This window comes from Staurois parvus, unplaced genomic scaffold, assembly GCF_062004578.1.
Source record: "Staurois parvus isolate SC_StPar_1 unplaced genomic scaffold, SC_StPar_1.0 ptg000814l, whole genome shotgun sequence".
NCBI classification, from domain to species: Eukaryota; Metazoa; Chordata; class Amphibia; order Anura; family Ranidae; genus Staurois; species Staurois parvus.
In genome coordinates, this window is record NW_028318610.1 from 236,743 (window position 1) to 262,284 (window position 25,542).

Genomic DNA, 25,542 nt, shown 5'->3' on the forward strand with positions numbered 1-25,542 from the left:
CCATCCATTGTATACTAGTGCCTAGCTGTGAATGGTCACAGCTAATCACATGCACATGTCATGTGATTAGCTGTGACCAAATCACAGCTAAGCACAAAAAAAAAAAAGAAAACCCTGAATGAATCGATGTCATTCAGGTAAATGCTTGCTTATAGCAACGTAATTCTTTGCTATAAGCAAATTGTGTAAAAAAAAAAAATAACTGATCACTTCCCCAAAGTAGTACAATGTTACTATGGTAACATTGTACTACTTTGGACATATGAAATATGAAAAAAAAATCTTAAAAAAAGAAAAAAAGTAATAAAAAATTAAAAATAATAAAAATAAAAAAAAAAATATATATATATATTTTTTTTTCATACTGTCACCAGTCAGTGTCCCTGATCACCGCCATGCCAGTTATATGATGACTCTGTACTACACTGGTGACGGTATGTAAAAAAAAAATAGTGAAAATAATTTTTTTCATTTTTTCATTTTACGAAAAATTATGACAAAAAAAATACAACTTCAAAAAACTCGCCATGCCTCTTATGAAGTACGTTGGACTGTCTACTCTGCAAAAAGGGGTCATTTGGGGGATATCTGTACTGTCCTGACATTTGGGGGATATCTGTACTATTCTGACATTCTTGGACCTCAAGAAATTAGATTGGCCGTCAGTACTTCAGGATTGATCAATATTCAGATCTATACCATAGTTTGTGAACTCTATAACTTTCCTACAAACTAATTAATACATCCTAATTTGGGTTATTTTCACCAAAGACATGTAGCAGAATACATCTCGGCCTAAATTTATGAAAAACAATTATTTATTTGTAAATTTTTATAACGGAAACAAAGAAAAACGTGTATTTTTTTCAACATTTTTGGCCTTTTTTTTATTAATTTAGCAAAAAAATAAAAACCCCGGCGGTGATTAAATACCACCAAAAGAAAGCTCTAGTTGTGTGAAGAAAATGATAAAATTTTAGTTTGGGTACAATGTTGTATGACCGCGCAATTGTCATTCAAAGTGTGAGAGCGCTGAAACCTGAAAAATGGCCTGGGCAGGAAGGGGTAAAATTGCCCGGTATTGAATTGGTTAATAGCAAAAAGTCAAAAATATATATTTTTTTTCAAAATTGTCATTTTTTTGTTTACAGCGCAAAAAATAAAAAACACACAAAAACCAAAAGAAAGCTCTATTTGCGGGGGAAAAAAGAACATACATTTCATTTGGGTGCAGTGTTGCATGACCGCGCAATCATCAATTAAAGTAACGCAGCACCGTAATGCAAAAAATGGCCTGGTCAGGAAGAGGGGGAAATTCTCTGGAAGGTAAGTGTTTAAAAAGCAAAAGTGCATCCAGGGGCGGACTGACAACTCATGGGGCCCCGGGCAATAGGGGATCATGGGGCCCCTGTGTCCTTGCCCAAACTGAAAAAAGCCTATGGAAAAGGTACCAGGGGCATCTCATGGGGCCCCCTACTGACCCCGGGCCCTAGTTTCCAAATGGTCAGCCCGCCCCTGGTGTAGAAGGGTCCCCAGGGTGGGGTGCAGCACATCTACAGGGAGGCGGGGGTGTCTGTTCCAGATCCAGGAGTGCTGAGTGAGGGGGCGGGGCCTGTCAGCGTCGTCCGTCTCCTAGCAACCACTTGTCACGCTACAAGCAGGAGGTACGGAAGGTCCCGCTCCGCTGTAATGGAGAGTATCGATGTCTAAGAAGACGCGCGATCTGCAGACACACGGAGACTCTTCCCAGCGTTACCCACAGAAGGCACCTGATCAGCAGGATCGGCCATGGTGGTGCACAAGACATACACGGGACGATCTGCAGTCCGACACCAGCCCAGCGATGGGCGCAGATCACATCCGTTTATGAAATGGAATCCACACTCCACTTCTCCAGACATGTCCGGATACTGCCTGAGCCCCCTCCGGGATGACGTGCCTTTGGTCGATCCGTGCTCGGGATTTCTGAGTGCTGGGGCGGATGCAGATCTGAGACCTGGAACCGGGAAGCCCATCCCATGTCTGGCCAATCACAGCGATGGAAAAGCCGGCCACAGCGATCCCTGGGGGAGGAATAGGTGTAAAACAGCGCCACCTACAGGAAGTGTCATCAGTCAGACACCACAGCAGCCCTGTGTCCCCAGCCAGAGATCCAAGGAGGGTGACTACAGAGATCTCATCCACAAGGAGGGCACAACGTGGAATTCTGTAGTCAGATCAGATGCTGCCCTCAGGGCACACCTGGGAGGTAAGGTGCCAGTAGAAAGATGGGTCTGTTAATTCACCAGATGTATTTATTCAATATAGTTAACATAGTTTAAAAGTTTTATTTCAAACTAATTACTTCGCTAGGATGTCAGTAAAGTGGGTCTATATATATATATAATAAATATTTAATTGGTTGTGTCAGTAAAATTTGGGAGCAGTGTTAGTGAATTTCAATCAGATAAATTGTCAACACTGGGGGAGAGACGGATAATAAAGGTAACTGGGTACTTGTCTGTTAATTCACCAGATTTATTTATTCAATATAGTTAACATAGTATAAAAGTTTTATTTCAAACTAATTACTTAGCTAGGATGTCAGTGAAGTGTCTCTCTCTCTCTCTCGTTGCAAGAAAAAGTATGTGAACCCCTTGGGATTACGTGGAGTTTTGCATGAATTGGGCATAAAATGTGCTCTGAACGTCATCTAAGTCACAACAATAGAAGAACACAGTCTGCTGAACATAATACTACACAAACATTAGATGTTGCCATGGTTTAATTGCACATAACATGTAAACATTCACAGTGCAGGGAGGAAAAAGTATGTGAACCTTTGGACTTAATAACTGGTTGACCCTCCTTTGGCAGCAATAACCTAAACCAAACATTTCCTGTAGTTGCAGATCAGACCTGCACAACGATCTGGAGTCATTTTGGACCACTCCTCTTCACAAAACTGTTTCAGTGTAGCAATATTCTTGGGATGTCTGGTGTGAATCGCTTTCTTAAGGTCATGCCACAGCATTTCAATCGGGTTGAGGTCAGGACTCTGACTGGGCCACTCCAGAAGGCGTATTCTGTGCTGTTGCAGCCATTGTTTTGTTGAATTACTTGTATGCTTTGGGTCATTGTCCTGTTGCATCACCCATCCTCTGCGGAGCTTCAGTTGGCGGACAGATGGTCGTACGTTTTCCTGCAAAATGTCTTGATAAACTCTGGAATTCATTTTCCCATCAATGACAACAATCCGTCCAGGCCCTGAGGCAGCAAAGCAGCCCCAAACCATGATGCTCCCTCCGCCATGTTTCACAGTGGGGATGAGGTTTTGATGTTGGTGTGCTGTGCCTTTTTTTCTCCACACATAGTGTTGTGTGTTCTTCCCAAACAACTCAATCTTGGTTTCATCTGTCCACAGTATATTTTGCCAGTAGTGCTGTGGAACATCCAGGTGCTCTTTTGCAAACTTCAAACGTGCTGCAATATTCTTTTTGGACAGCAATGGCTTCCTCCGTGGTGTCCTCCCATGTACTCCATTCTTGTTTAATGTTTTCCTTATTGTAGATGTGTCAACAAAAATGTTAGCATGCGCCAGAGATTTCTGTAGGTCTTTAGCTGACACTCTGGGATTCTTAAAGCAGTAAAAATAATTAACGAGCGCTTGGAGATGGATAGTAAGCAGCTAACATGAAAGGCACAAACCCCAAACCTTCATACTATAAACAATAACACATGCAGTGCTACAAAAAGAATAATATATACAAATGAGTGATAAGCTACTGGTGCTTAAAGTGATTATAAAACGTCCTCATATCATCCAGACTTCCTCAACCAGGGCATTCATACAAGATATCCACCTTGAGAGAGGGGGGGGGGGGGCTTGGCCAAACAGCCCACCCCAAAAAACACTGATAGTGTAGTACGTTCAAAAAAATCTTTATTGCAGAGTAAAGGTAACTGACTCACAAGGTATCCCAGAAGCAAAGATGGCCGTCGGCCTCCACGAGGTACGGAACGGCGTGACGTCACCGGCTAGGCTCCCCCTTGACGCGTTTCGTGCGGACGAGCACGTTGTCAAAGGGGGCCTCGTGGAGGCCGACGGCCATCTTTGCTTCTGGGATACCTTGTGAGTCAGTTACCTTTACTCTACAATAAAGATTTTTTTGAACGTACTACACTATCAGTGTTTTTTGGGGTGGGCTGTTTGGCCAAGCCCCCCCCCCCCTCTCTCAAGGTGGATATCTTGTATGAATGCCCTGGTTGAGGAAGTCTGGATTAGGTATACCAAGTATTTCCTGATGCCTGGAATCCCTCTGCTGGTTGAGGAAAGGTGTATCCTACCAGAGTAACAGTCTGCTAGATGATCCACACAGGTTCAGCTTTCTAGGACCAGGAGTGGTCTGACAACTCAAATGCGCATATTATGCGCTTTCTGGTGAGTGCATAATATTATACACCTTTCAGCACGGAGTGGACCACCTTTGCACTGTTTATTGGGACTATTGAATTATGATATGAGGACGTTTTATAATCACTTTAAGCACCAGTAGCTTATCACTCATTTGTATATATTATTCTTTTTGTAGCGCTGCATGTGTTATTGTTTATACTCTGGGATTCTTCTTTACCTCATGCAGCATTCTGCGCTGTGCTCTTGCAGTCATTTTTACAGGACGACCACGCCTAGGGAGAGTAGCAACAGTGCTAAACTTTCTCCATTTGTAGACAGTCTGTCTTACCGTGGACACATGAACATCAAGGCTTTTGGAGATACTTTTGTAACCCTTTCCAGCTTCATGCAAGTCAACAATTCTTGATCGTAGGTCTTCTGAGAGCTCTTTTCTGCGAGGCATGGTTCACATCAGACAGTGCTTCTTGAAACCAGTAAACCCAAAACAGGTGTGTGTTTTTTAAGGGCAGGACAGCTGTCAGCAACACATCCAATATCATCACACTGATTGGAGTCAAGGTTGGCTCACTCCTGGCTCCAATTAGCTCTGGGAGAAGTCATTAAGCTAGGGCCTTACATACTTTTTCCTCCCTGCACTGTGAATGTTTACATGTTATGTGCAATTAAACCATGGCAACATCTAATGTTTGTGTAGTATTATGTTCAGCAGACTGTGTTCTTCTATTGTGACTTAGATGACGTTCAGAGCACATTTTATGCCCAATTCATGCAAAACTCCACGTAATCCCAAGGGGTTCACATACTTTTTCTTGCAACTGTATATATATATATATTAAATAAATAAATCCAGTGAATTAACAGACAAGTACCGAAAGATGATCACTTTACAGGGATTTTCTACAAGAAATGATAATTATTTAGAACTATTTTTTTTGTTTTAATAATAATCTCACCAGGGGCGGACTGACAACTCATGTGGCCCCCGGGCAATATGGGATCATGGGGCCCCTGTGTCCTTGCCCAAACTCAAAAAAGCCTATAAAAAAGGTACCAGGGGTACCTCATGGGGCCCCTTACTGACCTCGGGTCCTCAGGCAGTGCCCGAGTTTCCAAATGAGTTAGTCCGCCCCTGGACTTCACTTGTCATTTACCCCAGGTTCACACCTAAGTGGTTTTCTGCCACGTTTTGCAGAAAATGAAACAAAATTGCATATAGTTCTACTTAAAGTGTTACTAAACCCCGGACCCTGCATTCACTATATCTGATCTCCCACAGTACACAGAACATGGAAGTTCAATTATTTTAGTAAATATAAACTGCTAAATACCTTTTCTCATCAGAAGTTTTTGTTACTTCCATCACTGTCCAGCCAAGCACTGGTTAAAGTAGAAGGAGTTTTCATTCTGGTCCAGGAGGATGCAGGACCCCTGACCTCTGTCTAAACAGTGCTATTTGGCCCTGTGCTGATCACATGCACTCTCCCAAGAAAAAAAACAAAAACAAAAACAAAAAACCTCTCTAGCAATACACACCAAACCGAGCATGTGCAGAGTGACTCCACGGGATATGTCTTATCGGGAGATAAGAGGGGTATTCTGGAAGAAGGGGAGGATCATAAAAGTCAGGATCAAACATCCTTTTGACACAATGCAGATGATTAACCCCTTATGTTCCACATTGAATATAACAAGCATGCTTTACTGCATCTACAGACTGATTTTACTGTTGTGGGTTTCTTAACACTTTAAAGACTTCTGTGTAGAGAAAAAAGTGTTACATTGTAATTGACATCATCCTGGAGCTGCAGCTGACTACAATGTGAACATTTTTGTATTTTATTTTAACAACCACAAGCACTGTTAACAGTGATCACAGTTCGGGCTCGTTCACACTTGACTGTTTTACCAACGCTTACCAAACGCCCCTATAGCGTTTGGCAAGCGTTGGTCCGGTGTTTGCAGAGCGTTTTTTAACACTCGGCAAACGCTGCATGCGCAGTTTAGCGGAAGGTTGCTAGGCATTTACCGAGCGTTAAAAACTCCCCACAAACGCCTATAATGAAGTTTGAATGGTGTTACCGCTCCACAAACGCCCTGCAACCGCGTGCAACCGCACCGCAAATGCCGGCCGGGCGTTTGCGGAGCGGCACCATAGACTAGAATAGGAGGCTTCAACACCTCCTGACTCGACCAGAGGAATCCGTTTTGCCGCAACGCTAACGCTCCCGTTAGAACAGCACCATGTGCTGCAATGTGCAGAATTGTCCGAGGCGTTTGGGAAGCGGTAAAAACGCTTCCCAAACGCCTCTCTGCCGCCTACACACAACGCTAGTGTGAACGTAGCCTTCCAGTGATCATTACAGAACGAGCTGCTTATACTGGCACTTTTAGGCAAAATTTACACTAGTGTTTAAACTGCTCCTCTGAAAAGTGATCCATGTTTGGGACATTTTTAGGAGGCATTGGACAGGTAGTGAGCAGGCACACTATAGCGACATGTGTTTTGTTCATTTTTAGTTTGAGGTCTACAGCCACTTTAAGGGGGGGAGGTGTTGGGAGCCCTAAAAATGTGGCTCAACTGCTCATTTTTAACCACTTGCCTACCAGGCACTTATACCCCCTTCCTTACCAGGCCAATTTTCAGCTTTCAGCGCTGCCGCACTTTGATTGACAATTGCGCTGTCATGCAACATTGTACCCATATGAAATTTTGATCATTTTTTTCTCACAAATAGAGATTTCTTTTGGTGGTATTTAATCACCGCTGGGCGCTTTACTTTTTGCGCTATAAATACAAAAAGTGCAAAAAATTTGAAAAAAAAAAAAAAGTTTCTTTGTTTCTATTATAAAATTTTTCAAACAGGTAATTTTTCTCCTTCACTGATGTGCGTTGATGAGGCAGCACTGATGGACACTGATAGGCGGCACTAAAGGGCACTGATAGGCAGTACTAATGAGGTGTCACGGATAGGCGGCACTGATAGACAGCACTAATTACGGGTCACGGATAGGCGGCACTAATATGCAGCACTGATAGGCGGCACTGATAGGTGACACTGATGATGGGTACTGATAGAAGGCACTGACTGGCATCACTGGTGGCACTGACTGGCACAACCCCTGGGCACTGGTGGGTGGCACTGGTGGGTGGCACTGGTGGGTGGCACTGGTGGGTGGGCACAGGTGGGTGGGCACTGGTGGGTGGCACTGGTGGGTGGCACTGGTGGGTGGGCACTGGTGGGTGGCACTGGTGGGTGGGCACTGGTGGGTGGGCACAGGTGGGTGGCACTGCTGGGCATAGGTGGGTGTCACTTCTGGGCACAGGTGTGTGACACTGCAGAGTGGCACAGGGGGGTGCACTGCTGGGCACAGGTGGGTGCACTGCTGGGCACAGGTGGGTGATCTGCTGGGCACAGGTGGGCGGAGCTAGTGGGCGCACTGCTGGGCACAGGTGGGCGGAGCTTGCGGGTGGCACTGCTGTGCACCGATCATCAGGGCACTGATCATCAGTGCCCTGATGATCGGTGCCGATCCCCGCTCTGACAACTGCCGGTTCTCGGCAGTACTTTCCTCACGATCTGACAGCGTGAGGAAAGTGCAGCCGAGAACCGGCACTTGCATTTTCCTCTGATCAGCGTGTGATTGGACACCGCTGATCACGTGGTAAAAGGCCGCTGTGATTGGCCTTTTACCACATCACGTGATCAGCTGTGTCCGTAGGACACAGCGATCACGGAGATCGCCGGGTGCGCGCCCCCTGGGGCGCGCAGGAGAGCGCGTTCTGGGAGGACGTCATATGACGTCCACCCAGAACTGGCCGGCCGCAGTGCAGCCGTCATTCGGCTATCTGCGGTCGGCAGGTAGTTAATACTCCCAACCATAAGTCTAAGGCTAGGTTCGCACAGATGCGTTGGGTACATCGCATGTGATTTGCACAGGAACCGTACCGCATTCCTGTGCAAATCACATGTGATTTGTGTGCAGTGCAATCGGAGCCATACATTATGTATGACTTAAATCGCACCAAAAAAGGTGCATGACCCTTTTTTTTGGGTCCTCACTAGAATCGGATCGCATGGGTATTCACACCTATGTGATCCGATTCTGGACATTGCATCGATTTCGGGGTGTTGTTAACTTAACATACACACCCGCATCGGTTCGCATGAACGGGGTGCGATTTGGATGCGGTGTGGAATTCGCTGTGAATTCCGCACCGCATCAGTGTGAACCTAGCCTCAAGGCAGTTGAGTTTTTAACGCCCCCCCACCGCCCCCATTAAGCTGCAAAGGAAACTGATGGGGGTATTTAAAAACTGGGGTCACAATGCTTTGCTTCACAATCGCTGCAAAAATGATTGCCCCTGTAATGCTCAGCGAACAGTAAGCTCACCAAATGTGACCCATTCAAGTGAATGGGGAAGCTCTGTAGCGGGGTTAAAGCAGGCAGTGAGAAGGCATCACATCGCCTTCTCACAGCCTGTCAAACACTTCTGAAAAGCAATCCAAACATGGATCACTATTCAGAGGTGCAGCGGCTTAGATGTCTAAATTTAGCCTAAACAAGCCCTTACATGGACAAGGACCTGGGCTGTCAACCTGACATTGATCCTGTGATTGAACATGGTGCAATGGTGAGGGACTGTAGGATGTACACGTGACACTTGTGGTCCTAGCATGGCCTTGTGATCTAGATAAGGCTTTTCTTCCCTTTAGAATTACTTTGAGTCTTATTGGCAACATCTGACAGTTGGAGCCGTTATGTTTCAGGGCCAGTTCACACTACATGCGTTTCAGTTGCTTTTTTCCTGCATCCAAAACGCACAGAAAGTAGGTTATATGGTTGTCAATGTCATAGTTCACATCAGCGCTTGCAGTTCCGATGTGTTCCAGCTGCAGAAAAAAAAGTAGAACATGCTGCATTTTTTCTGCACAGAACTGTATTGGAACGCATTGGAATAAAAATGCACTGGAACGCACAAAAACACACTGGAATGCACATGTTCCTATTTAGATTTAGCCCGGGGTCACACTGATGCGGTGCGGCAACAGCCTGTGCAAATCACATGCGATTTCTGTGCAGTGCAATTTGAGCCATACATTTTTATGGCTCAAATCGCACCACCAAAAAAGTGCAGGAAGCTTTATTAGTCCGCACCAGAATCGGATCGCATGGATGTTCACACTTATGCAATTCGATTCTGCACATTGCACCGCGATCTGCGAACGGATTTCAGGGTGTCGTTAACTTAAAATACACACCCGCAGTGGTTCGTATGAATGGGGTGCGATTATGATGCGGTTGTGGAAATTACATGGAAGCCAGTCAGTGTGAACCCAGGCTGAAGAAAGAGAAGGTCAAAAGCACAAAACATGCACTGGAACGTGCCAAAAACACGCATGTAAAAACACACCCAGAACGCATCTGGACTGCATTTCTATAGTGTGAACTGGTCCTGAAGAAAAAGAGACGGGGGAATCGAACTGGAATGCATAAAAACGCACTGGAACACGTAAAAAATGCACTGGAATGCACCAAAAATGCGTAAAAAACGTGCATGCAAAAACGCTCCCGGAACGCATCTGGACTGCGTTTCTATAGTGTGAACCAGCCCTCAAGGTGGTGACTTCATGAACGCACCAAACATACATGGAAGTGAGCATCCAAGGAAGATATAACCCTCTTAGCAAATTCAGGGGTGTCAACCTGGCGGCCCTCCAGCTGTTGCGAAACTACAAGTCCCATCATGCCTCTGCCTTTGGGAGTCATGCTTGTAACTGTCAATCTTGCAATGCCTCATGGGACTTGTAGTTTGGCAACAGCTGGAGGGCCAATCTGACACAGTATGTTAAACGGTGCAGCTTCTAATTAACACCCAGATCAATGCACAGGGAGCACATCTGTTTGAATTTCCTACTACATGTTACTATCTAATGCAGACCATAGATGGGGAGAAAAATGGCTGATTTTTCTTTAAAAAAAACGAATAATCGGTCTTTCAGTCGGCCGACGTTACCAGGAACGGTAAAAGAAATCGGCCGATTTTCATTCCGTCTACAGCTGGCGAAAAGTGTCCCTGCAGAGAGCTCCGTTATTTCTTTGACAGTTCTTTGACTTTTATAGCAACTGCAACAATGTATCTATTTGTATCCATTTAGGATACAGATGTTTTTATTCGGAAACAAATAGATACATTGTTGCAGCCGCTATAAATGTCAAAGAAATAGCGGAGCTCTCTGCAGGGACACTTTTTGTCGGACTGGAATTCTTCTTCATCCTCTTCTTCTTCTTCTTCCTCTTCTTCTTTTTCTTCTTCTTTTTGTCTTCCTCTTGCAGGTCACTGCTCATGCGCAGATTTTTTATCGGTAAAAAGATCGGCCGATTTGCCCATCATTGCCGCGAAAATCGGCCGATCGGCAAAATTGGACGATTTTTTTCAAACTTTACCGATAAAAAAAATCTGCCAAAATACCGAAAAACGGCCGACCTATTAACCCACTAACGATCCGAAAATCGACCGATCTTATTTTCGGCCGAAAAATCGGCCGATTTTCGACCCATCTATGGCCTGCATAAGTAGGCTTCAAACAGACATTCTTTTGTAAATGATTTATCTATGGTTCACATATTCATGTATAATATGTATCACGTGTTTCATTTAAATGTATTTGTTTTTCTTTCCTTCTATATGGTGTATCACTAATAATAAATCCATAACATTTTAGCCTTTTTGTTTTGATGAAAACTATTTTTTCACAGATGTCATTAATTATTTTGACAGGTTGGACAAGTAACATGAAAGTAACCCCTCAAATGAAAAATGGACATGGCAGTTCCATATTGCCGAAGTTTGTTCTTCAAGTAGGTGCATTTTCTTAAAGGTTGATATTCCTAATTTGCTTGGACGTTTTTACTGCTCTGAACATTCATGCTGTGTATTATTATTATTATTATTATTATACAGTATTTATATAGCACCAAAGGGTTTGCTCAGCGCTGTACAATAGCGAGGGGGACAGAACATGAGACAAGACAGTAACAATACAAGACACGAGGGGTTCGAGGGCCCTGCTCTTTCGAGCTTACAATCTAGGAGGGAGGGGATAGTGGTACAGGAGAAAGTGGCTGTGGGGGATGGAGTGGTAGGAGGAGTGGAGGAGGTCAGTTGTTAGGTGAGGGGGGGGTAGGCTTCCCTGAAGAGATGGGTTTTCAGGGTGCGCCTGAAGGTGAGGAGGGTAGGTGACAGTCGGATGAATTGGGGTAGGGAGTTCCAGAGGATGGGGGAAGTCCTAGAGAAATCCTGCAATCGGGCATGGGAGGAGGAGACCAGGGAGCTAGAGAGTAGGAGGTCCTGTGACTAGAGAAGGGCACGGGTGGGGTGGTATTTGGGTATCAGGTTGGTTAGGTAGTTTGGGGCCGCATTGTGAATGGCTTTGTAGGTCAGAGTTAGTAAATTGAATTTGATGCGCTGGGCAATCGGGAGCCAGTGAAGGGATTGGCAGAGGGGGGTGGCAGATGTGGAGCGGTTGGTGAGGTGGATGAGTCTAGCCGCTGAGTTCAGGATAGACTGGAGTGGGGATAGCGTTTGTTTGGATAGGCCAGTGAGGAGGGAGTTGCAGTAGTCCAGGCGTGAGATAATGAGGGAGTGTACGAGTTGTTTAGTAGTGTCTGGGGTGAGGAATGTACGTATCTTGGAGATGTTGCGGAGGTGGAGCCTGCATGACTTTGATAGTGATTGGACATGAGGTTGGAAGGAGAGGTTTGAGTCCAGGGTGACACCCAGGACTTTGGCGTGTGGGGTGGGAGTGATGGTGGCATTGCCAGTCGTGATGGAGAGGATGGGGGGGGGGCGCAGGCTGGGGGGAAAACCAGGAGCTCGGGTTTGGACAGGTTTAACTTGAGGAAAGGAGCGACATCCAGTCTGATATGTCGTTCAGGAGGTGGGCAATGCGGGCGGAGAGTGAGGGGGTGAGGTGGGGGGTGGAGAGGTAAATTTGTGTGTCATCGCCATAGAGGTGATAATTGAAGCCGTGGGAGTGTATTAGTTTGCCAAGGGAGGAGGTGTAGATGGAGAAGAGGAGGGGCCCAAGGACAGAGCCTTGGGGGACCCCTACAGAGAGAGGGAGAGAGGGGGAGGTGGCAGTGTTGTAGGTGACGCTGAAGGAGCATTGGGAAAGGTAGGAGGAGAACCAGGAGAGAGCAGCGTCCCTGATGCCAAGGGAGTGCAGTTTAGTAAGGAGGAGGGGGTGGTCGACAGTGTCGAAGGCCGCGGAGAGGTCAAGGAGCAGGAGGACTGAGTAATGGCCATTACCTTTGGCGGTTAGCAGATCGTTGGTGATTTTAAGTAGGGCGGTTTTGGTGGAGTGTAGGGGACGGAAGCCGGACTGTAGAGGATCAAGGAGGTTGTTATCAGTGAGGTGGGCGTTTAGGCGATTGTAGGCCAGGCGTTCAAGGAGCTTGGAAGTGAATTTTTCTGCCTGAATGCCAGAAAAATTAATGGAAGCTAAACTAAATGTCCCCGTATGTTTTCAAATAGATTAACTCCTTTAATTGTCAGCTCCATCTAACTGCCAAAATGCAGTGTTGGTTTTCTGAAATACCTCAATTAAAAATTAAAAATTATACCAAATTTGGGCCACTAGATGGAGCTGATAATGCAGGAGATAATCTATTGAAAAACACAGGAGATTTAGTTCAGTTTGCACAAACTTTCTGACAATTGTCCAACTAATGTTTTCTGACTAAACCCCATAGCTTTAGGCTCCATGTACACGGGACACTTCTGAACGATGGAAACTGACTGCTGGAAAACGTAGGTTAAAAAACGTGTGTTTAGCTGCGTTTGCATACCGCGTTTATGCGCGTTTATGAGCGTTTAGAAGCGTTTTTTAAAGATAACCTCAGGAGACCATTCAAAATGCCCACAATGCACTGAAAAACAGTAAAAAATGAACTATTTCAGAAATTTTGAGAGAAATAGAGAGCAGAAGCAGAGAGAGCAGTATTTGTTGAGATTAGCTGTCTTTTTTTTTTTTTTGTGGTGTTTGGATGTGTTCCAGCTCATTTCTGTGCAGAAATTATTGCAGCCGTGTCTAACATATTTTATTTCATGCGAAACTTCAAAGTATGGTGTACCGGGTCCATTTGAGTATCGGGAAAACGCTTTGCATGCATTTTTCATGATGAAAAAAGGCTCTGGACATCATCTGGAAATGGAAGAATTAAAAAAATTTTCCAAACGCAACCGCTTATAAATGCGGGTTAGCCTCGTTTACACACGTTTACAAGAGTTTGGCGTTTGAAATACTGATAAAATCTACTCCTGAACGCATGTTTGGTGCGTTAAAAAAAAACGACTGTAAACTCAACTGCCTGTAAACAACTGTAAACAACATAGTGTACATAGACACATAGGAAAACATTAGGGAGAGTTCAGGGGCTGCTGAAAAAAACGCAGAAAAGCTCCTAAACGTGAGTTTATCAGCTGCAGTGTACATGGAGCCTTTATGACTAGGAACAAATAAATCAATTTATGTAAATCAGAACTTGTGACAAATCCAGAGGAATGGTTTTGCACCAATATATGTACAGTGGATATAAAAAGTCTACACGTCTCTGCTAAAATGTCAGGTTTCTGTGTTGTAAAAAAATGAGACAAAGATAAATAATTTCAGAACGTTTCCCACCTTTAATGTAACCTATAAACTGTACAACTCAGTGGAACAACAAACAAACCTTTTAGGTGGAGGGAAGTAAAAATAAAAACTAAAATAATATGGTTGCATAAGTGTGCACACCCTTAAACTAATATTTTGTTGAAGCACCTTTTGATTTGATTCCAGCACTCAGTCTTGTTGGGTATGAGTCTATCAGCACGGCACATCCTGACTTGGCAATATTTGCCCACTCTTCCTTGTAAAAACACTCCAAATCTGTCAGATTCCGAGGGTATCTCCTGTGCACAGTCCTCTTCAGATCACCCCAAAGATTTTCAATCGGATTCAGGTCTGGGCTCTGGCTGGGTCATTCCAAAACTTTCATCTTCTTCTGGTGAAGCTATTCCATTGTTGATTTGGATGTATGCTTTGGGTTGTTGTCATGCTGAAAGATGAAGTTCCTTTTCATGCTCAGCTTTCTAGCCGTAGCCTGAAGGTTTTGTGCCGATATTGACTGGTATTTGGAACTGTTCATAATTCCCTCTACCTTGACTAAGGCCCCAGATCCAGCTGAAGAAAAACAGCCCCAAAGCATGATGCTGCCACCACCATGCTTCACTGTGGGTATGGTGTTCTTTTGGTGATGTGCAGTGTTTTTGCACCAAGCATATCTTTTGGAATTATGGCCAAAAAGTTCAACCTTGGTATCATCAGACCATAACACATTTTCCCACATGCTTTTGGGAGAATTCAGATGTGTTTTTGCAAAATTTAGCCGGGCTTGGATGTTTTTCTTCGTAAGAAAAGGCTTCCGTCTTGCCACTCTACCCCATAGCCCAGACATATGAAGAATATGGGAGATTGTTGTCACATGGACCACACAGCCAGTACTTTCCAGATATTCCTGCAGTTCCTTTAATTTTGCTGTAGGCCTCTTGGCCGCCTCCCAGACCAGTCTTCTCCTCGTCTTTTCATCCATTTTAGAGGGCCGTCCAGTTCTTGGTAATGTCATTGTTGCACCATATTTTCTCCACTTGATGACTGTCTTCATTGTGTTCCATGGTTTATCTAATGCCTTGGAAATCTTTTGTACCCTTCTCCTGACTGATACCTTTTAACAATGAGATCCTTCTGATGCTTTGGAAGCTCTCTGTGGACCATGACTTTTGCTGTAGGATATGACTAAGAAAATGTCAGAAAAGACCTACTAGAACAGCTGAACTTTATTTAGGGTTAATCAGAGGCACTTTAAATGATGGCAGGTGTGTACTGACTCCTATTTAACATGATTTTGAATGTGATTGCTTAATTCTGAACACAGCTACATCCCCAGTTATAAGAGGGTGTGCACACTTATGCAACCATGTTATTTTAGTTTGTTATGTTTACTTCCCCCCCTAAAAGATTTCAGTTCGTTTTTCAATTGAGTTGTACAGTTTATAGGTCCCATTAAAGGTGGAAAAAGTTATGAAATTATTTATCTTTGTCTAATTTTTTTTTTTACGTTACAGAAACCTGACATTTTAACAGGGGTGTGTAGACTTTTTATATCCACTGTAGATAAGGACTGATCCATGATTTTGGAACTCACGGAATATTTAAAGCACATGCATGTTGGCCATCACATTGGCAAGCTTACCCATAATCCTTAGCATCCCTCGAGTAAACAGTTTCCTGCTTCCTGTAGTAACCACAAAGCAGGGATAAGTGCATAGGCACTCTCCCATATTAACACTTCTCTCACAGCATGATGGGCATTTCATGTGTTACATAGAATGGACGTGATAGGAAGGACAATACTTGTAGATCATGGATCTATGACCTATCATGGAATGCCAGGCTGCAGCTAAGAAAGGAAACAGAATATTACCAGTCATTAGAGTGGTATTTTAATAAATATATATATTTAATAAATAGAGATACAGTTAGGTCCATATATATTTGGACACAGGCACAATATTAGTTTTTTTCAGGTATTTACTAAAACATACTCAAGCTATAGTTATATAATGTAAAATAAATTGAATAACTCAAGTGCTAACTATAGTGAAATTAAAACAAAAAATTAAACGTATAAATACTGTAGCCGCTAGTACACACAACCTATGTCTCAGTGGGGCAAATTATACAAACATATTGTGAAGTGAAAAAATGCTGCGCTAAATGAAACAATGGCACAATCCTTATATAACAAAAAAAAACAAGTGATAAAAAAAATATATATATATATATATATATATATATATATATATAGAATATAAAATAGTAGAAAAAATATTAATATTGAAATAAAATTATAAATAAAATAAAAAAATATATATATACATATATAGACCTCAACTATGAGAGACAAAATGAGAAAAAAAATCCAGACAATCACATTGGCTGATTTGGAAAGAATTTCTTTGCAAAATATGGTGGAAAATAAGCATTTGGTCACCTACAAACAAGCAAGATTTCTGGCTCTCACAGACCTGTACCTTCTTCTTTAAGAGGCTCCTCTGTCCTGCACTCATTACCTGTATCAATGGCACCTGTTTGAACTTGTTATCAGTATAAAAGACACCTGTCCACAACCTCAAACAGTCACACTCCAAACTCCACTATGGTGAAGACCAAAGAGCTGTCGAAGGACACCAGAAACAAAATTGTAGACCTGCACCAGGCTGGGAAGACTGAATCTGCAATAGGCAAGCAGCTTGGTGTGAACAAATCAACTGTGGGAGCAATCATTAGAAAATGGAAGACATACAAGACCACTGATAATCTCCCTCGATCTGGGGCTCCATGCAAGATCTCACCCCGTGGGGTCAATATGATCACAAGAACGGTGAGCAAAAATCCCAGGGCCACACGGGGGGGACCTAGTGAATTACCTGCAGAGAGCTGGGACCAATGTAACAAAGGAAGCATGGGGGTGGCAACATCATGCTTTGGGGCTGTTTCTCCACAAAGGGACCAGGATGACTGATCCATGTACAGGACAGAATGAATGGGGCCATGTATCGTGAGATTTTGAGTGCAACCTCCTTCCATCAGCAAGGGCATTGAAGATGAAACGTGGCTGGGTATTCCAACATGACAATGATCCCAAACATACCACCCGGGCAATGAAGGAGTGGCTTCGTAAGAAGCATTTCAAGGTCCTGGAGTGGCCTAGCCAGTCTCCAGATCTCAACCCCATAGAAAACCTTTGGAGGGAGTTGAAAGTCCGTGTTGCCCAGCGACAGCCCCAAAACATCACTGCTCTAGAGGAGATCTGCATGGAGGAATGGGCCAACATACCAGCAACAGTGTGTGCCAACCTTGTGAAGACTTACAGGAAACGTTTGACCTCTGTCATTGCCAACAAAGGATATATAACAAAGTATTGAGATGAACTTTTGATATTGACCAAATACTTATTTTCCACCATAATTTTGCAAATAAATTCTTTCCAAATCAGCCAATGTGATTGTCTGGATTTGTTTTCTCATTTTGTCTCTCATAGTTGAGGTCTACCTATGATGCCAATTACAGGTCTCTCTCATCTTTTTAAGTGGGAGAACTTGCACAATTGGTGGCTGACTAAATACTTTTTTGCCCCACTGTATATGTGTGTATATACAGTTGCAAGAAAAAGTATGTGAACCCCTTGGGATTACGTGGAGTTTTGCATGAATTGGGCATAAAATGTGCTCTGAACGTCATCTAAGTCACAACAATAGAAGAACACAGTCTGCTGAACATAATACTACACAAACATTAGATGTTGCCATGGTTTAATTGCACATAACATGTAAACATTCACAGTGCAGGGAGGAAAAAGTATGTGAACCTTTGGACTTAATAACTGGTTGACCCTCCTTTGGCAGCAATAACCTCAACCAAACGTTTCCTGTAGTTGCAGATCAGACCTGCACAACGATCTGGAGTCATTTTGGACCACTCCTCTTCACAAAACTGTTTCAGTGTAGCAATATTCTTGGGATGTCTGGAGTGAATCGCTCTCTTAAGGTCATGCCACAGCATTTCAATTGGGTTGAGGTCAGGACTCTGACTGGGCCACTCCAGAAGGCGTATTCTGTGCTGTTGCAGCCATTGTTCTGTTGAATTACTTGTATGCTTTGGGTCATTGTCCTGTTGCATCACCCATCCTCTGAGGAGCTTCAGTTGGCGGACAGATGGTCGTACGTTTTCCTGCAAAATGTCTTGATAAACTCTGGAATTCATTTTCCCATCAATGACAACAATCCGTCCAGGCCCTGAGGCAGCAAAGCAGCCCCAAACCATGATGCTCCCTCCGCCATGTTTCACAGTGGGGATGAGGTTTTGATGTTGGTGTGCTGTGCCTTTTTTTCTCCACACATAGTGTTGTGTGTTCTTCCCAAACAACTCAATCTTGGTTTCATCTGTCCACAGTATATTTTGCCAGTAGTGCTGTGGAACATCCAGGTGCTCTTTTGCAAACTTCAAACGTGCTGCAATATTCTTTTTGGACAGCAATGGCTTCCTCCGTGGTGTCCTCCCATGTACTCCATTCTTGTTTAATGTTTTCCTTATTGTAGATGTGTCAACAAAAATGTTAGCATGTGCCAGAGATTTCTGTAGGTCTTTAGCTGACACTCTGGGATTCTTCTTTACCTCATGCAGCATTCTGTGCTGTGCTCTTGCAGTCATTTTTACAGGATGACCACGCCTAGGGAGAGTAGCAACAGTGCTAAACTTTCTCCATTTGTAGACAGTCTGTCTTACCGTGGACACATGAACATCAAGGCTTTTGGAGATACTTTTGTAACCCTTTCCAGCTTCATGCAAGTCAACAATTCTTGATCGTAGGTCTTCTGAGAGCTCTTTTCTGCGAGGCATGGTTCACATCAGACAGTGCTTCTTGAAACCAGTAAACCCAAAACAGGTGTGTGTTTTTTAAGGGCAGGACAGCTGTCAGCAACACATCCAATATCATCACACTGATTGCAGTCAAGGTTGGCTCACTCCTGGCTCCAATTAGCTCTGGGAGAAGTCATTAAGCTAGGGCCTCACATACTTTTTCCTCCCTGCACTGTGAATGTTTACATGTTATGTGCAATTAAACCATGGCAACATCTAATGTTTGTGTAGTATTATGTTCAGCAGACTGTGTTCTTCTATTGTTGCGACTTAGATGACGTTCAGAGCACATTTTATGCCCAATTCATGCAAAACTCCACGTAATCCCAAGGGGTTCACATACTTTTTCTTGCAACTGTATATATATATATATATAACAAAAATCACACAAAAAATAAAAATGTTTAGGTATGAATCAAACAAAAGTCATTCAAAAACTCAAGTTCAATCAATAAAGTGTTCATTTAGTGAACCCTCCTTTGGATAATGAAAAATATGTGCATCTGTCATCAATTCCTGTGCAAAGACATCCTCCACCATATACAGTGGGGCAAAAAAGTATTTAGTCAGCCACCAATTGTGCAAGTTTTCCCACTTAAAAAGAGGAGAGAGGCCTGTAATTGGCATCATAGGTAGACCTCAACTATGAGAGACAAAATGAGAAATAAAATCCAGACAATCACATTGGCTGATTTGGAAAGAATTTATTTGCAAATTATGGTGGAAAATAAGTATTTGGTCAATATCAAAAGTTTATCTCAGTACTTTGTTATATATCCTTTGTTGGCAATGACAGAGGTCAAACATTTCCTGTAAGTCTTCACAAGGTTGGTACACACTGTTGCTGGTATGTTGGTCCATCCTCCATGCAGATCTCCTCTAGAGCAGTGATGTTTTGGGGCTGTCGCTGGGCAACACAGACTTTCAACTCCCTACAAAGGTTTTCTATGGGGTTGAGATCTGGAGACTGGCTAGGCCACACCAGGACCTTGAAATGCTTCTTACGAAGCCACTCCTTTGTTGCCCGGGTGGTATGTTTGGGATCATTGTCATGTTGGAAGACCCAGCCACGTTTCATCTTCAATGCCCTTGCTGATGAAAGGAGGTTTGCACTCAAAATCTCACGATACATGGCCCCATTCATTCTGTCCTGTACATGGATCAGTTGTCCTGGTCCCTTTGTGGAGAAACAGCCCCAAAGCATGATGTTGCCACCCCCATACTTCACAGTAGGTATGGCGTTCTTTGGATGCAACTCAACATTCTCTCTCCTCCAAACACGACGAGTTGTGTTTCTACCAAACAGTTCTATTTTGGTTTCATCTGACCATATGACATTCTCCCAGTCCTCTTCTGGATCATCCAAATGCTCTCTAGCAAACTTCAGACGGGCCCCGGACATGTACTGGCTTAAGCAGGGGGACACGTCTGGCACTGCAGGATCTGAGTCCCTGGCGGCGTAGTGTGTTACTGATGGTAGCCTTTGTTACGTTGGTCCCAGCTCTCTGCAGGTCATGCACTAGGTCCCCCCGTGTGGCCCTGGGATTTTTGCTCACCGTTCTTGTGATCATTTTGATCCCACGGGGTGAGATCTTGCATGGAGCCCCAGATCGAGGGAGATTATCAGTGGTCTTGTATGTCTTCCATTTTCTAATTATTGCTCCCACAGTTGATTTGTTCACACCAAGCTGCTTGCCTATTGCAGATTCAGCCTTCCCAGCCTGGTGCAGGTCTACAATTTTGTTTCTGGTGTCCTTCGACAGTTCTTTGATCTTCACCATAGTGGAGTTTGGAGTGTGACTGTTTGAGGTTGTGGACAGGTGTCTTTTATACTGATAACAAGTTCAAACAGGGGCCATTGATACAGGTAATGAGTGCAGGACAGAGGAGCCTCTTAAAGAAGAAGGTACAGGTCTGTGAGAGCCAGAAATCTTACTTGTTTGTAGGTGACCAAATACTTATTTTCCACCATCATTTGCAAATACATTCTTTCCAAATCAGCCAATGTGATTGTCTGGATTTTTTTTCTCATTTTGTCTCTCATAGTTGAGGTCTACCTATGATGCCAATTACAGGCCTCTCTCGTCTTTTTAAGTGGGAGAACTTGCACAATTGGTGGCTGACTAAATACTTGTTTGCCCCACTGTATCTGCTCACCTCATGCAGTGTGACCTCACATTATACAATGTTACGGTCTAACTGCACTTTTGGTCCCATATGGACTCAGATGCTCAGCTTGCTGAATGAAGACAAGCTCCCTCCAAAGTAAGCTCCCTCCTGATAAGCGTCTTTCATCTGCCATATTACTCATTAAAAAGAACTCTACATAGTGCTTTATCCTTTTATACTTTTATTCATCAATTAAACATAAAAAAATACACTCACATTCTGGAGGTGTATTTTGCACCAAGTATGATGAACATCCAGTGATGTACTGATTAAACACAAGATGGCAGTATTATCAGAGTCCTGTGCATGCTCAAAACAGACACCATACATATTGTAATGCAAGGCAAAGCAGAGGCCCACCTAGTGAATGCTATTGCCTGCTGTATTGTCGTTCCAAGAGCCGTTTGTAGAGTACGTGACTAGTGACGAAACACGTCTGGGAGGAATGTTCTATTTTATCTTCTATATATATATTTTTTTTATCACTTGGTTTTTTGGTTATATAAGGATTGTGCCATTGTTCCATGTAGCGCAGAATTGTTTCACTTCACAATATGATTGTATAGTTATATAATGGATATGGGCTGAGAGTGCACACTCTCAGGTTAATTTGAGGGTATTTACATCCAAACTGGAGGAATTTTTAGGAATTACAGCTCTTAAGAGTAGCCGTCCCCCCTTTTTCAAGGGACCAAAAGTAATTTGAATTGAATATAATCATAAATAAAATGCTAATTGTTAATATTTTGTTGGGAATCCTTTACTGGCAATGACTGCCGGAAGTCTGGAACCCATGGATATTCCCAAAGACTGGGTTTTCTCCTTTCTGATGCTTTGCCAGGCTCTAACTGCAGCTGTCTTCAGTTGTTCTTTGTGGGTCTTTCTGCCTTTAGTTATGTCTTCAGCAAGTGAAATGCATGCTCAATTTGGTTGAGATCAGGTGATTGACTTGGCCATTGCAGAATATTCCACTTCTTTTCCTTCAAAAGCTCCTGGGTTGCTTTTGCAGTGTGTTTTGGATCATTGTCCATCTGTTCTGTGAAGCGTCGTCCAATTAACTTTGCTGCATTTGGCTGAATCTGGACTGACAGTATATCTCTAAACACTGTAAGATATAGTGCAGCGCTAACAATTTTATAAATAATCATATCGTTCAATAAATGTTCATAAAATCTTGTGCATAGTTATGAAGAGCTTCCTCTTTTGAAATACACTGATGCCAAAAAAATCATATAGCAGAAATGCGCACCGACCGTGCATTAAAAATGCGCATATAAGTGACCATCAACCCGAATGGCTGGCAGCAGGTGGTACATCCCTCGGGGGTAAAACATCAGCCTTGGGTGAAGTAATACACAGCATGGCTCAGAAATCTCCTCAAGAGTGAGTGGACAACCTAGATGAATGGGTTCCCTCCTCTGGATGATGGATGAACTGACAGACTGCTGTTATGGATCTGAAACCAAAGAAAAAAGGAAAAAGAAAACACCCGGCGTGTTGGCCACAAATGCAAGCGTTCTCCAGTCGCGAATGTAATAGCCCAACAAGGCATATACCGCTATGCCAACAGCAAAAGTGAGATTAGTTAAGGAACCTGTTAATGCCCAGTATGATTTCCCGACATACTCTTGTGTTAATACAAAAGAGACCAAGGCCATTCCACCATTCATTATCCCAACAAATAATTGTGATGCAGCAAAAAGGCCATAGCTTGGAGCCAAAGCTGTTAGGTAGCCAAAAATGACATCAAATAAGAGACCTATTAAATATACCGGCCTTCTTCCCAGTTTATCAGATAATGGTCCGAACAAAATGTTCCCAACGAGGAGACCAGCAAATAACAATGATGATGCCAAGTTAACCTTGTAGGCTTGATGCTTAATTAGGTTCCACTCAGATACTATGGAAGTGAAGTTGTTTGCATATCGGATATGCTTGATAAATTCTTCATCGCTGAGGCCTTCTTCCTTATCACTCTGATATTCTGGTACAGTGCCCACAATGACAATCAGCATCGACTGAAAAGCCACATACACCTGCAGCAGCACTAAGAAGCCGGTCAGCCGCTTCTGATATCAGCCGAACTCCCCGACTGGCAGGAAAGCCTCATCCTCAGTGGAATAATGGGTGTGGTAAAGGCTCAGAAATGTAAATCACACAAGGCATAAGGATTACGAATGTGTAACACACAGAGTACAGGATTTACGAATGCATAGCAAACACGGTGCACCCCACCATCCACAGCTCATCTCTTCTCCTCTCATCCACAGCTCACTTATGCACCCCACTATCCACAGCTCACTTCTTCACCCCACTGTCCACAGCTCACCTATCCACCCCATTGTCTACAGCTCAGCTCTTCTCCCACTGTCCACAGCTAACCCCTCCCCCCCCACCCCCCCATCCACAGCTCACCTATGAAGCCCACCATCCACAGTTCAACTCTTCTTTCCCTGTCCATAGCGCTCCTATTAGCCCCACTATCCACAGCCCATCTCTTTTCCACCCATCCATAACTCACCTCTTCTTCCCCTATACAGAGATCACTTATGCACCCCACCAACCACAGCACACCTTTTCTCCCCTCATCCACAGCTCACCTGTACACCCCACCAATCACAGCACTTCTCTTCTCACAACTCACCTCTTCTCCCACCGTTCTCAGCCCACCTCTTTTTCCCGTGTCCACAACTCACCTCTTCTCCCCTTATCCACTGCTCACCTATGCACCCCACCATCCACAGCTCATCTCTTCTCCCACCATCAACAGCTCGCCTCTTCTTCCCCCACCCACAACTTACCTATGCACCCCACCATCCACATCTCAACTATGCACCTTACCGTCCACTGTTCAACTCTTCTCCTCCTGTCCACAGCTCACCTCTTCTGCCCCCATCCACAGCTTACCTATGTACCCCACCATCCACAGCTCACCTTTTCTCCTCTCATCCACAGCTCACCTATGCACAACCACCATCCACATCTCACCTGTTCTCTCACTATCCACAGCTCACCTCTTCTCCCGCTGTCCACAGCTCACCTCTTCTCCCGCTGTCCACAGCTCACCTCTTCTCCCGCTGTCCACAGCTCACCTCTTCTCTCGCTGTCCACAGCTCACCTCTTCTTCCCCTATCCACAACTCCCCTTTCCTCCCCTTATTCACAGCTCACCTATGCACCCCACCATTCACAGCTCACCTCTTCTCCTGTCATCCACCACTCACCTATGCATCTCACCATCCACAGCTCACCTCTTTTCCCCCCATCCACAGCTCACGTATGAGTAGGCCTGTTTCTGCAAATCATTATGGTGTTATCACCAAACTAAAAGCTGTCTGTTGTGATAAAATACATTATTGATTAGTTCCAGGACTTAATAGTATGCTTCCAAAAGATGTACTTATTTAGGAAAGGTTTATTTTCACAAAATATGTATATTGCTATTTTCAGTCCAAGAGCTGACAATTTATTCTTTATATAGTGCGATAAAGGCTGCACTTTTTTAAAGAAAAACAATGGGAGCCTGCTTTAACAGAATACATTGTTTTTTCAGGTCAAAGTGCTGACTATTGACGAGTAGGGATGATCTGAGTGTTTGGATTAAGCATAAGTTCAAATCAAACATTTGCTGTTCAGGCATTCTTCTGAATATATAGCATTTGTTATGGACAAACACAACAGCTTCCTGCTGTCAATGGTTACTTAGGAATCAGTGGGTGCCTGCACCTGCTGTGTCCTCAGCAACCACTGACCTCACCTAGCCCATCCACATAAGCAAAGGGGAAGGTATAGGGAGTGCTATAATTTCCTAAATGTGGCCACATGGCCATATTTGGGCAAAAACATTGCTCAGATATGACCATGACCATATTTGGGCAATGATGTCACCACCATCCTCGCCCCTTACTTTTATTACCAATCACAGCTCGAAAAGTTGTCATTCAGCGATTGGCATTGTCTCGTTATGTTCATCATGATTGACATGGATCTACATTGTGGGACTTTTTTCAATAACAGACTTGTCAAAAACTGTGTTTGTGTGTTTATTTGCTTCTCACTTGTTTTGTGTACTTATTTACATTGGCAATATAAGAGGGCTCCCTTATTGTTAAAAGGGTCTTCCAGATTCCATTAAGCCCCCACCCACAGACCCCCACAACCATCAAGCCAGGGTTGTAGGGAAGAGACCCTTGTCCTCATCAATGTGAAGACGAGGTGCTGTGGCCTGTTTTGGTTTATGAGTGTGACAGCTGCACATTCATTCCCCCCCTTCTCTTTTCTACTCTGCCAAGCTTCGTGCCTAGATAAGGGTCTGATATGGATTCATGCTGGGCTTTTTTTAAATTGATTTTTGCATGGATTTCCCTTTAAAAACCCATACCAGACTTAAATATCCTGAAACAGAATTTAGAGCCATACCTAAAGGGCCAGTATAAATTATGGGATATATGAT

General features: G+C 43.7%; 1 protein-coding gene across 1 annotated transcript in view; it reads left to right on the forward strand.

Annotated features, from left to right (window-relative positions):
- Positions 1-1,652: 1,652 nt before the first annotated feature.
- Positions 1,653-25,542, forward strand: part of SPMIP7 (sperm microtubule inner protein 7) — a 162,674-nt gene continuing 138,784 nt past the window's right edge. The window contains exons 1-2 of the mRNA XM_089654931.1: positions 1,653-2,248; positions 11,178-11,257. Of these exons, the coding sequence (XP_089511057.1) occupies positions 1,789-2,248; positions 11,178-11,257 (540 nt within the window). The 5' untranslated portion in view covers positions 1,653-1,788. The remainder of the gene's footprint in view (positions 2,249-11,177; positions 11,258-25,542) is intronic.